Genomic DNA, 14,245 nt, shown 5'->3' with positions numbered 1-14,245 from the left:
GTCAGTCCATTCCAGGAAGCCAGACCTATGGCATTCCCATCAGTTTTTACAACTTACTTATAGTTCCTTCTAGATGCACTTTAAATGGCCATTTTCACATAAGCCATGTTATGAGCAGCACAGCTGAAACGTTGTTGGGTTTCTTGGGAACAGAGTTAAAGGGTTAACTGAGGGTTAATCTCATGAGGTTACTCTCATGACAAACTCAAAAGAGTTTTGTCAGTCCTTTATTACATACAGCTTTCTAGCTAGTCTGTACATGGTTGCTTCTTGACCAAAGTTCTTGATTATGAAACACTAGGCTATTCATTGTCACCACTGACCTAAGCAGGCCATGGGACACCAAAAATACTTACCAGATGTAATTGGACTTTGCCTTCAAAAAGTGCAGACGCATAGTCAGAATAAAGGCAAACACTGGCTACTGTCCCCAGATATTCCACATCTTTCAATTTTTTAACAGCTGTAGTAATCAAAACAAAAACAAACACAATAAAATATAAACAAAATGATCTAATCTAATGATCTGCAAATAAGTTTTAAATGTGTGCCTTTGAAAGAATATTCTGAACCTGAAAGTTTAATTTTAGCCATTCTAAAGAAAATCTTAGTTGCCATATAAATTTGCCTTTAGGAATTTCATAGTGGTTCACAAGAAACAAAGTAATAAAAAATAAAGTCACTTGCAAAATAACCAAAAATTAAACCTTAGTGATAAGAAGCTTAATGGACCATCTGAGGATAATTCTCAGGCTGGCTCTGTTCCTGAGGGACATCTGAACTCCTGTGGGAAAGAGGAGGAGGAGGAGGAGGAGAAGAAAAAGTTAGGCTCCCTTTAGATGTCAGTGGTTATTCAAGCATACAGTGGGAGGGGTAGGGAATTAACATTTATGATGCTGTGAAAGTGCTGCACTCAATATGCCAGCAAATTTGGAAAACTCAGCAGTGGCCACAGGACTGGAAAAGGTCAGTTTTCATTCCAATCCCAAAGAAAGGCAATGCCAAGGAATGCTCAAACCACCGCACAATTGCACTCATCTCACATGCTAGTAAAGTAATGCTCAAAATTCTCCAAGCCACACTTCAGCAATACGTGAACCATGAACTCCCTGATGTTCAAGCTGGTTTTTGAAAAGGCAGAGGAACTAGAGATCAAATTGCCAACATCCGCTGGATCATGGAAAAAGCAAGAGAGTTCCAGGAAAACATCTCTTTCTGCTTTATTGACTATGCCAAAGCCTTTGACTGTGTGGATCACAATAAACTGTGGAAAATTCTTCAAGAGATGGGAATACCAGACCCTAACCTGCCTCTTGAGAAATCTGTATGCAGGTCAGGAAGCAACAGTTAGAACTGGACATGGAACAACAGACTGGTTCCAAATAGGAAAAGGTGTACGTCAAGGCTGTATATTGTTATCCTGCTTATTTAACTTATATGCACAGTACATCATGAGAAACACTGGACTGGAAGAAACACAAGCTGGAATCAAGACTGTCGGGAGAAATCTCAATAACCTCAGATATGCAGATGACACCACCCTTACGGCAGAAAGTGAAGAGGAGCTAAAATGCCTCCTGATGAAAGTGAAAGAGGAGAGTGAAAAAGCTGGCTTAAAGCTCAACATCCAGAAAACAAAGATCATGGCATCCGGTCCCATCACTTCATGGGAAATAGATGGGGAAACAGTAGAAATGGTGTCAGACTTTATGTTTTTGGGCTCCTAAATCACTGCAGATGGTGACGGCAGCCATGAAATTAAAAGAAGAAAAGTTATGACCAACCTAGATAGTATATTCAAAAGCAGAGACATTACTTTGCTGACTAAGGTCCGTCTAGTCAAGGCTATGGTTTTTCCAGTAGTCATGTATGGATGTGAGAGTTGGACTGTGAAGAAGACTGAATGCTGAAGAATTGATGCTTTTGAACTGTGGTGTTGGAGAAGACTCCTGAGGGTCTCCTGGATTGCAAGGAGATCCAACCAGTCCATTCTGAAGGAGATCAGCCCTGGGATTTCTTTGGAAGGAATGATGCTAAAGCTGAAGCTCCAGTACTTTGGCCACCTCATGTGAAGAGTTGACTCATTGGAAAAGACTCTGATGCTGGGAGGGATTGGGGGCAGGAGGAGAAGGGGATGACCGAGGATGAGATGGCTGGAAGGCATCACGGACTCGATGGACGCGAGTCTGAGTGAACTCCAGGAGATGGTGATGGACAGGGAGGCCTGGCATGCTGTGATTCATGGGGTCGCAAAGAGTCGGACACGACTGAGCGACAGAACTGACTGAACTGAAGTACCTACCAGACCAACAGGTGCCTAAGAAAGACCAGGCGCAAAAGTAGATCACATATTTTATTCCATGTAATTTTTCTCATAACCCTTTACAAGTAGAAGAATCTTCATTTTCCAGATGAGGAAACCAAGGCTCAGAGGGGTTAAGAATTTGTCTACAGTCACCCAGCTAAAAGGGGCAGAAGGGAATTTGAACCCAGGGCCCAATTCTAAAGAACACAATCTGCTCAGGATACCACAGTGTCTTCACAGCAAAGATAAAGAACAAAACCTTTCCCAAAACTATGCAAAATTTTTAGAAGATTCACAAAAAACCATTTAAGCTAAGAAAGAGATGTCTGAAGAAAAAGAAAGATTTGGTCTTAAAAGAAACTACTAGTGCTTCCCAAACAAACAGACAGACAAAAAAGCAAATTATATGTTAGATAAGAAAACAACTGGATTTAGACTTGCCATTCTCGCCAAGGACATAAAACCAAGCTCGATTATTCATTCCCACAGCCAGGTGATAAAGTCCCACTGCTACAAAGTTGGGCTCCACGGCGACAGAAACTGTGATTGGCAGTTCCTATAACAGAAAAAAAGGAGCAGTAGTGAATCAACTGTCAACACTGTGTTAATTTTATTGACAAGTGAAGAGAACACTGTTTTCGTACTCCTTCAACAGGGTTGGCTACGGTGACTTCAAGGAGGGAGGTGAGGTATGCAATCCTGGTACTGCAGGCGTCTCCAAGGATGGGGAGCTTGGTCAGGAACACGTGCAGCGAGCCCCTCTGGGTGGACAGTGCCAGCAGCTGGCCATCATCTGTCCAGGACAAGGTGCCCAGCCCTGAAATGACGGAGCACATGAAGGATTATTTAAAAACAGATATGCTGTTACAAGAAACCAAGCACACTAAATATCTTCACTTAAGCTACCAGAGGCATAAAAATCTTCAAAGTTTTAAAAAAAATAGTGGACATAGCTTTTACTTAGACTAGGAGATTCATCATGGATTGGCTTATGAGCATGAGCCCCGATGCATTCAACACTGGCTCAAAGGGAAATATATCAGAATTCAGATTCTGCAACTGGATTTGGGATAAAACACAACAGAAATCTTTGAGTCAAAGTATATTCACATCCTCCTAGTCAAGAAGTTTTTTTGGTTTTTAGTCACTGAGTCATTTCCAACTCTTTTGTGACCCCATGCACTGTAGCCAGCCAGGTTCCTCTGTCCATGAGATTTCACAGGCAAGAGTAATGGAGTGGGTTGTCCCAGATTGAATCTGCGCCTCCTGCAATGGCAGGTGGATTCTTTACCACCGAGCCAACTGCGAAGCCCAGTCAAGGAGTATGACCCAACATAATTACTAATAAAGAGGCTACTTGAGGGAATTCTAGTGAAAGGTGTAAATTTGCTTCCTCCTACAATGAATGCAAACCATACGTTAACAAACACATTACTCTCTTACTAAAATGATCAAACTCCAACTTGCTTCAGAAAAATCAATACCTTTATGTTCATCATCCAGGCTGACTATAGCATACATGTCTCTTAGTTCTGCCAAGTCATGGATTTTAATGCTGAAAAATAAAAAAATATGTATATATATATTTTAAATATGAGCACTAAGTTAAATTCAAGCAATTATAAGCTATGGAACAGGTCAGTGTTCTCCAAAAAGGGATGTACAGGAGGATCTATAGGGTTAAGGAAGAAAATATTAAACTTTCCATATTTAATTATATTTTCTTTAAAATTTTTGTTTGTTGATAGGGGGTGGGAGTGGGGCCCAGCTTAGTTCTTTGATCTACAGTCAGGAACAAGGAGGCTGAAGATCCTGAGGAAAAGTTTGAGTCAGAAAACTTTCCCCTGAGCAGTACTGATTGTTGTAAAATGAAGCAGGTTTCTCTTTGCAACGTGTCCTCCCCTCCTCTCCCCCCATCCACTGCTCTAAGAGTTCCTTCCTACAAAAATAAGTGAGGTATAAAAGAAAGATTTGGAAAGGCCTAGGTGGAAAGCTCTGAAAAGTAGAGGTATAATGTTACTTCAAAGGGTTATTGTGAAGGGTAAGTAGGCTTATGCAAGTGAAACCTGTGTAGCATGATGTTGGGACCTAATAGTGGTATTTCTTTCTTCCTGTCTCCCTTGCTCTCTCCTTCCTTTGTCCCTTCTCCACCCTCCCAGTGCTTCTTCTTCATATATTTTCCATTTTCATTTAATTAAAATTTTTATATAATTGTAGGTCCACACGTGACTGTGAAATAAGAGAGAGAACAAAGAGCCCAGAAGTAAATCCGTACACCTATAGTCAATTACTCTTCAACAAAGGAGGCAAGAATACACAATGGGAAAAAGACAGTCTCTTCAGCAAGTGGTGCTGGAGAAGTTGGACAGCTGCACGTAGATCAGATGTTAGAGCACATCCTCAAAAGGGTGATGTGCACCCTTTTGTGCACACCACACACAAAAATAAACTCAAAATGGCTTAAAGACAAATCTAAGACAAGATAGTATAAAACTCTTAGAAGGGAACATCGGCAAAACATTCTCTGACATAAATCATATCAATGTTTTCTTAGGTCAGTCTAGCAAGGCAATAGAAATAAAAGTGAAAATAAACAGATGGGATTTAATCAAACTTAACAAGATTTGGCACAGCAAAGGAGACCATTAAAAAAAAAAAACCAACAACAAAAACGAAAAGAACTTACAGAATGGGAGAAAGTATTTGCAAATGATGCGACAGACAAGGGCTTAATCTCCAAAATATATACACAGCTCATACAGCTCAACAAAAAAACCAAACAACCCAACTGAAAAATGAGCAGAAGACTTTAATAGACATTTTTCCAAAGACAACATACAGATGGCCAGTAGGCACATAAAAATGTACCCTCGACTGAGTTGCTTCCTATGTTCCAAGTCGTCAAATTTCTGAGTATAAAGTTGTTTGTAGTACTGCTTTGTTAGCGGTTTTCAGATCTGTAGTGAAACTTCTATTTCACTCATGATATTGGTGAACTGTATTCTATTTTTGTCATCCTTGCTAGAGATTTATCAATTTTCCCCTCAAACCCCTGGCTTTTAAATTTTTTCCCTGTTTTCAATTTCTGCTCTTTGTTACTTTCTTCCTTCTGCTCTGGGCTTGTTTTGCTCTTTCTAGTTTTTTGAGATAGGAACTTAGATAATTGATTAGATGTCTTTTCTCTTTCCTCTATATCAATTTAGTACTATAATTTTTCTTCTCAGCACTGTTTTAGCCGCCTGAAATAGATATTGCTATGTACATCTATTGAAGACTGAAGACAGGAGCAGAAGGGGACAACAGAGAATGAGATGGTTGGATGGCATCACCAGCTCAATGGATGTGAGTTTGAGCAAGCTCTGGGAGATGGTGAAGAATAGGGAAGCCTGGCATGCATGGGGTCACAAAGAGTTGGACACTACTGAGTGACTGAACAACAAATGTACATTTCCATTTTCACTCAGTTCTATGTATTTTCTAGTTTACTTTTAGATTTACTCTTTGACCCGTGAATTGTTTGGAAGTAGGCTAATGTCTAAGTACACAGAGAATTTCCTGTTGTTACCAATTTCAAGTATGATTACATGATGGCTTAACACATTTTATATGATTTCAATTTGTTGAGGTTTGTTTCACACTCCAGGATATGGTCTACACTGGTGAATGCTCCATGGGTGTCTGGAAAAAATGTGTACTCTGTTGTTGCTGGGTGGAGTGTTCTGTAGATGTCTGCTAGGTCTAGTTGGTTTATAGTGTTATCAAAGTCTGTTGAGAGTTTAACTAAGTTACACCATGATACAGCTGCCCTGGCATCTATTTTGTTTGGCCAAGTGGCCTGCAGTGATCTTAAATGAAATGAACACTAGTCCCTTTATGCACATGCATGCCCTCTTCATAGCAGCCCACGGTCATAAAAAAATATAAGTTCTTGATGTGATTTCACCAGTAGCCTTTGTGACCAACACCTTCACTTTATCTACTGTTAGTTTCCGTTTCTATTGCCTTCCTTTTATTTTTGACATTCCAAGTTTCATTCTGTCATCTGTTATCGCCTATCTGAAGAACCTCCTTCAGTAGTTCTTTTAGAGGAGGCCCACTGGCAGTAAATTCTCTTCATTTTCCTTCATCTGAGAATGTTTATTTCACCTTCATTACTGATTGCTATTTTTACTGGATATAGATGGATGTTTGGTTGACGATTCTTTTCTCTCAGCAATTTAACAGTGTTATGAGTTTCCTCCTGGTCACTACGGTTTATGGTGAGAAATCTGCTGTCATTCAAAATGTTCTCTTTCAAACCTTTTCTTTGCCTTTAGCTTTTAGCAGTTTAACCATGATGAGTCTGGGCCTAGATTTCTTTGGATTTATCCTTTTGGGGGTTTGCTGAGCTTGTATAATATATAGTTTGTCTTTTGTCAAACATGAGATGCTTCCAACCTTTATTTTTGAGATTTTAATGACACAAATGTTGGACATTTTGGTAGTTTCAAGGTCTCTGAGGCTGTTTTTTTAAAAAATCTTTTCCTGTGTGTTCAGAATGGGTATTTCTATTGATCTATCTTTAAGTTCACCAACTCTTTTACTGTGATTTCTATTCTGATATTACATACACTGTATTAATTTTATTTTTTCAGTTCTAGAATTGCCATTTGGTTCTTCTTTATAGGTTCCATTTTTTCCCCCCCTGAGGTTATGTTTCAGTCTGTTTTGAGAATGCTGTTACCTTTTGCAACATTTTTATAATAGCTGCTACATGCATCACCTCAGCACTGGGGTCCTTTGATTGTCTTTTCTCAAGTCAGTCAAAATTTTCCTGATTCTTCATGTGTCAAGCAAATTGGGGTTATATTCTGGACAGTTTGACAATTATGTTATGAGACTCTGTCTTGTTTAAATCCCACGGAAGAAGTTAAATTTTTTTTTAAGGAGGCAATTGGCCCAGTTGGGTTAGGGCCACACATTTCGACCAGCCTTCTGTGGGCTATGATTTCAATGTCTGTTCCACTTCCAAACCCTTGGCAGTGGTATTCAGGTATGTCCTTGTATGGTCCACTCAGTGGCCAGTACAGGACCTGGGCTATGGTCTATCCCTTAGTTCAGTTCTCAAAGTCTTTGTCAGGCATGTAGGATATGATACACACACAAAGCTCAGAGATGAACCTGGGACTACATAAGTATCTTTGTAGGATTACTTTCCAGAGTTCCTCCTTCTCTAGGACCTCCCAGGTATATCAGAATATACCTGGACTTCCCCTTGTTGGTCTTCCAGCACAAAAGCTGGGCTCTAGTTATTCTCCTTTGGTCTTCCTACAACTGCACCGTTAGCCAAGCAGTGAAAGGACAGAGAGAAAAATAAACAGCGGGGGTATGCCCCATCTTCCTGGGACCACAGTTCCCCCAACTGGAGAGGAAGGTTAGCTTCCTTCAGGGTTTCAGGTGCCTGTGGGTCCTTGCTGTCACTGCCATGGTGGGCCGCTTGATGGCTAGGGCATGAAAGAACAAAGAAGGGGGGGGAAAAAGAGAAAATTGAGGGATTTCCCCAACTTAGTCAGAGTGTTAGGAGTTCTCTTTACTGAAAGTTGAGCCAGAACTAAAGGGCTTCTTTCAGAGCTCTGTCTGTCTCTGCTCCAGTGCTTACGTCCAGGTCTCAGGCTGCCTTGAGTCCTGGCTGAGACCAGAAGACACACAGGAGACTCACCGCTGGCTCAGTGGTACTTCAAATGTGGGCTTTCCTCTCCAATCTGCCTGCTACTATTTACTTTTCAGAATCCTTACATAGCTGTTTCATGAGTTCTCTTCAGGTTTTACGGCTGTATTTGGTGAGAGAGACAGGGTCAAGGGTACTTACTCCCTGTTACCCAGAAGTGCTCATTTTATTTTTATGACTGATTTTAAAGTATACTCCATTTTAGGTTTTGTATCCGGTACACATTTAGTATTTTAGGTTTTACCCTGAGTGTTCAAGGCAAAGGTAAAGGTATTTTAGAAATTTTCAATTGCAAACATGTTCTAATACTGCAAGTATGGTGGGTAGATGAACATTAGTTAACAACATCTTGTTGAATCTCTTGACTATTCCTTAAATAAGCTTTCCTAGGAATATGTGAATATAACTTACCAGTTATCACCACACGTAGCAGCTTTGTTAAGGGTCTGTGATACTGCAATACTGGTTAGATTGTCTTTATGGTCATGAGCCTGAAATATCTCTTGACCAATCTCTCGAATATGAGTGGAAATGACCACAAAATTTCCACGAGAAAAACCAATCATGATGTAGCCATCACCGTACCTACAGCAACAAAGGCAGTAATATAGTAAAAGGAAGATTAATTGTCATTTGCAATACAGTAATAAAAAAGTACCTTAACTTTAAGGAAACAGAGAATATCATTTATCAAGGGTCTATTTGCCAGATAACATGCTAGGTAGTTTCACACGTTAAGTCTCAGACTGCAATCCAGAAAATGTCACATAGAGGAGTGAAAATGCTACAGACGAAAAGGAAACACATTATAATTAGTAAGGAAAAACTCTGTGTATTGTGCTTCTGTACATACCAACTGTAGCAGACAATGTTGCCATAGTGTTGCTGAAACTCCATATCAACTGGGTTATCTGGTTCATTCAGATTAAAAAGAAACAAAGTTTTCTTGCCAACCACTACACTTATCTGCCAAAAATAGGAATTATGAGAGGAATGTTCAGTACTTCATGAAAAGACTAATAAGCAAATTCAAATAGCATAAACCTAATTTAGAAAAAGAACTGAGCCAAATTTAGTGTTAAATGTTATAAATTAATCAGGAAACAACATGACTAACTCAAAACATTTGTACCATTTTCCTAAAATGTAGTCTGGGAAGGATCCTTGGGTTTACACATACCCAATATACTCTTGGAAGTATACTAAAATAGCTCAATGGAGTAACTTTTTAAAATTCTCTGTACCTCTAATAAGAGTACCGTGCAGTACAAGCAGGTAACTGTGACACAGTTCCATTGGAATTAAACTCACATTCAGAGTATAGCAACTCTTCTACCCTAAGGCCATCTGATTTTGACTCTGAACCACGTGGGACTACCTGTCCACACCTGTGTGGATAATCTAGCTCAGCTTTTTATATCATCACTTCTTCCATCACTGCAGGGCACTGGTCAATGTGGCTAGACTAGTATCCCTGTTACTCACAGGCCAATACTAAACTGTAATTCTCAGCTGAGAGTGTAACTGTATTGAGACAGAAGAGCACATTACCAATTTGGGCTCACTAAGGGTAATGGATATTTATATATATAAACAGAAACACTTTGGTATATTTCCTTGCTTTGAAGATGCTATTGGTTATGAGTCATTGTCAATATAACATCTTTTTAAGAAATAAAGAAAAACATTACTTCATTAAATATATTCTGGTTGATTGTGAAAACCATCTGGACTTCAGAATGTTAAAATGTGGCATGGAAAATAATTCTAAGGTGTTAAAAAAATAAAACTAGTAATTTCTGGCATTCTGGTCCCCATATCTGATAAGAATGAAAAAATCTGAAAGATGCAGAAATCAATACTCTTGTTTTTCAAGGCGCCCCCACTGTTTTTGCTACCATACGGAGAGCAACAACAGAGCTACAGGACGCTGTCTTCAATTGTTTTGATGTTAGGTGGCAGCAGAAACAACCTTTAGGCCTGAGAAACTGGGGTCTATGTCGGTTTAATAAGAGATGCACCATGATTTTCTAATGGAGATTTTGAACCATTCCAGAAAAGGAGACAGTATACCCTACAAAATTACCAAAATAATTTGGGCCTGGATTTAGAACACTTACTGTGCTTTCAGCAACGGAGGTTCGGTCATTAGTCTTCATCATGGAAAATTGCATGTCACTAGGCTCCGATCTCACTGGTATCTGTGGAGATGAACATAGTATCACCATGAATAAACCCCACATCCAAATTCCATTAACAAAACAGGGAACTTGCTTTCATTTCTGAATACGTTGGACTGAATAACCTGAAAATCCCACTGCTACAAAGTTCTAGAAATTCAGGATAAAACTGAACATGTATCTTATTAAATGGCTAAGATAAGCCTGAAAGAAGGTAAGGAAGATTTCTGTGGCCCATAGGCAAAGATCAAACTGAAAAGCAAAGTGAGTGCAGGAACTGATGCTGCAGATACCTGGCTGATAAAGAGAGATGATAATGAACCCATTTGACTCGAGCTTTTCAAGTCAGTTTCCCTCCTATACTCATTGTGGTCTAAGGTCCAAAGTTATACTCTGAGTGGTCTAGAAACTCCCTGCAGTGTTCAGCAAAAACAAATCTAAAGCCTCTTCCAAGGCTGCAAACAACTTCCTATAGTAGGTGAGCTCCCAATTCAAAATGAGAAAATTCACAAGCAATGTACCAAGAGCAAGGGTCAGCAGATCTAAAAAGAACAAAATTATCAGAAAAAGATCATAAAATACTTTTTAAATGATTACAAACATAAAAAGACTCATAAATAGAAGAAAAGACAACACTTTCTTTAAAAGTCCAAGCAGGTTTTAAAAAAGAACTACAAAGTACTTTCCACCAATAAAAATTAGGGTCATTACAATGGGAAGGACTGACGGGATAGAAGATTAGATGTATTTGAAGAATAAGTGAACTGATTTGTGGGAAATTATCCTGAAGATTGCACAGAGTGACAAAAAGAAACTATTGAAGAGAGATTAAGAGACATCAGATGGTCAAACATATGTCTAACAGTTGCTGCAGAAAGAGAAGAGCAAGGGCAAGAGGCAAATTTCAAGTAGACAATGACTAAGAATTTTTCAGAACTGACGAATGACAGCAATCTTCAGATTTAGGAAGCAAGACAAGCAGGATAAGTGAAAAATAAATCCACAGGAGTAACGATGGAGTGCTCTGCAGAATAGCCAAGTATAAGCAATTCGGAGAAAATACCAGATGAAACAATACTTACAATGTATGCTTTGTTTACTAAATTACAACTTTAGTATGTCATATTCTGGAAGCATAATTCTTGGGATTAAAAATGGGAGATAGTTATCTTGTATGTAAATAACAGCTCAGTGGTAGAGGCTTCCTGGGATGTTATATGCGGAACAGTATTCTAAGGTCATGTCTTGATTTCAGTGAAGAAAAAAATGCCAGTTTCTACTGATGATGTCTGGTATGGACACAAGAGCAGGGCCTGTAGTATTAGAATTCTAGAGGATACCAATACAGATTGATGAAAATTACAAGGTTTCTAGAAACTATTTTTACAGCAATGCCTTCCCTAAGAATCACTGGAATCACGCTGAGTTACTTCTACCTCACTTTCAAAGCTTTCCAGATATAAGAACCAACCTTCTTCTTCAGACTTCTGCAAATTCTCAAAGCCCAAATTTTCAGTCATTCCAGTCTTGAACGAGCCATAGTAAGTTTTTCCTCTTATCTTTGTTCTGTTCTGCTTGGAGTGAATGACAAAAGTCTTCCAATATCCTCTATAACAAGTTTTAGCAGGGCACATGGTCACCTAGGGAGACTAAATTAGCAGCTTCCATGGCAGCACTTAGGTTTGACCATATGACTAGGTTTGTGTGATATGAATGGCAGTAATGACTGCATCTCCCAGATCAGGTAGCTTACAATTTCTTGCACTCCACTTCTCTTTTTCCTTTCCCTGGGGCTGAAATGCAGATGTGGTGCTAATGAGGACAAAATACCCTAATAAATGGCAAAACATTAAGATGGAAGGAAGGGTGGGGAAGGAGAGAAGGGGGACTTTACACAACCTGGAGAAGCAGAGATACACAGATGACCTGCTTACCTCTGTTGTATGATAAAATGAAAGAGGAAAAAGCCACCCGAACTACGGTATTCTTAAGAGTCCTTGTCATTTTGGGTCTCTGTTAAAATAGTTTAGCCTTCACCCTTGACTGATTTAGATCTTCTCTCTTACAAATTCACAATCCAACATTCATTTATCTCCTCTATCTCACAAATGGTACAGGGTCTGTAGGCTATATCACACATTTGACAATCATATAAGGCTACATGTGTTTTATCATGATTAGTTTTCTCTTCCTGAGAGAAGGGGGCCTATGGCAGGCATCCTCTAGAATGGTCCACAATGGTCCTCGCCTCCTGGTTTTTATGCCTTAGTGCAATTGCCACCCAGACCCTGAGTATGTGCTGAGCCTAGTGACTCACTCCTAGAGAACAGAATATGGCAAAAATAATTCTGAGATCAGGTTATTTATTAAGAGGTTATGGCTTAAGTCTTGAATGACTATTCTCATTCTCTTGCCAGTGGCTTTGTTGTGAGATATGCTATGGATAGATACATGTGACTATAAAATGAGGCAGGCTTCCAGTCAATAGTGAGAGGAGCTAAGCCCTGAGCCTAACAGCCTGCATTTCAACAACCGCATGAGCTTGGAAATAGACTTGTCCCTAGTCAAGACTTCAGATAAGACTGCAGTCCAGACTGCTAAAATGACCGCAGCCTTGTGAGACCCTGGGGCAGAAGCACTCAGCTTAGCTGTGTCTGGACTACTCACCCACAAAAATGGCAAAGCAGCATCTGTTATTTTAAACTGCTAAGTTTCAGGGGTAATTTGTTATGCAGCAATAAATAGCTAATGAAGGACCTATTAATGTAAAACTAGCAGTATTCAAAGAATGTGTCAGTCACTATTGCTCTAGAAATACTAAATAAACCATCAGCCAAGTCATCCGAATTGAAATTTTGCCACTGGTAAGATTATATAGCTATGGGTAATACATATTCCCTTAATCATGGGAAATTTGAACAGCAGTAAAATTTAATCCTAAAATTAAATTTAATTAGGATTAGTTTGGAACCAATTTAACATATCAGCTAAAGGAGTAGGCTTCAGAATCAGGCAGATCTGGCTGAGTCCAGTGGTTAAGATTTACATTATAAATACCCATATAAAATAAGAGATATTCACAAATATAATGGTTGATTATAACCACAGAGCTGATAATCCAAGCTAACACTAGCCAACGGGAAGTGTACAAAGGAGGAAATTTGGACAAAGTATTTGTATTAAAAGAAAAATGTCCTAGTACATAAAAAGAAAAAACTTGATGTTTAGAATATGAAGTTATTGTAAACATCTCTCATAGAGATTTTAAAATTTTATAGGTCAGTTTGATAGACAAACTTTATTTTGGAGGAAAATCTGAACACAGCAAGTCAAAGAGATGTTACTGTATTACCTGTCTTATTGTGTCACCTTCCTGATTACTAACTGTAATCATTTTATCTTCACCACCTAAAGCAAGCATGTTTTCTGCATTCCAGCATCCACATGTGATTCTCTTAGTATGTTTTCCTGCAAAAGAGATGATTTTTGTACATATTGATTTCTCAAAAAAAATTTTTTTACAAAATCTGTGATGGTAATTTCAAAGTTAGATAATATACTATGGAAGTTAAACAAACAAGGAATTTAAAATCTCAAAGCAGTTTAGTGTCTAAGCAGCCTTATTTAAAACAGTTTATAACAAGTTTTAAATCAAGATAATTGTATATAAGGGCAATCCTATTTTCCAGCTTTTTATGTGAATATGAGCATAGGTCCTAACTTAAAAAGATATCCCACCCCTCGGCAAGTTTGTTTGTTTAACCATATAACAAGACCTATCACAGTAATGTCTTAAAAGAAGTAAATCTCAAAGCACTGAAGTTATCTTTATTATATTCAGCTTTATGATGTGGGAGACCCTTGGCATAAGCCAAATCAACATCACAATTTTGATTATTTGTATATAACTAAAAGACATACAGTAATTCGTAACAATATTGAGGTACAAATTTGAATGCACTTTAGTGAGAGTTATGTTAAGAACTGAGTCATTTAGCTAGTGAAGGATATTAGAGAGCCACTAAGTAACAGAATGCTTTTTAATGAAGCAAT

At 38.7% G+C, this 14,245-nt stretch overlaps 1 protein-coding gene across 8 annotated transcripts in view; it reads right to left on the bottom strand.

Moving 5' to 3' along the window:
- Positions 1-14,245, bottom strand: part of WDR19 (WD repeat domain 19) — a 107,531-nt gene that overhangs the window by 78,958 nt on the left and 14,328 nt on the right. For all 8 annotated transcript variants that reach the window (XR_009601023.1, XM_060416976.1, XM_060416977.1 and 5 more), the window contains exons 6-13: positions 13,545-13,660; positions 10,133-10,213; positions 8,866-8,978; positions 8,424-8,597; positions 3,790-3,860; positions 2,950-3,122; positions 2,747-2,861; positions 357-463 (exon numbers count right to left, since the gene is read on the bottom strand). Coding sequence is in view for 7 of the 8 variants with exons in the window: in XM_060416976.1 (XP_060272959.1) it covers positions 357-463; positions 2,747-2,861; positions 2,950-3,122; positions 3,790-3,860; positions 8,424-8,597; positions 8,866-8,978; positions 10,133-10,213; positions 13,545-13,660 (950 nt within the window). In the remaining variant the exon portion in view is untranslated. The remainder of the gene's footprint in view (positions 1-356; positions 464-2,746; positions 2,862-2,949; positions 3,123-3,789; positions 3,861-8,423; positions 8,598-8,865; positions 8,979-10,132; positions 10,214-13,544; positions 13,661-14,245) is intronic.

The sequence above is a fragment of the Ovis aries genome, chromosome 6, assembly GCF_016772045.2.
Source record: "Ovis aries strain OAR_USU_Benz2616 breed Rambouillet chromosome 6, ARS-UI_Ramb_v3.0, whole genome shotgun sequence".
Classification (NCBI taxonomy): Eukaryota; Metazoa; Chordata; class Mammalia; order Artiodactyla; family Bovidae; genus Ovis; species Ovis aries.
Note: the sequence above shows the minus strand (reverse complement) of the source record. Positions and strands in the feature narration are given on the sequence as shown.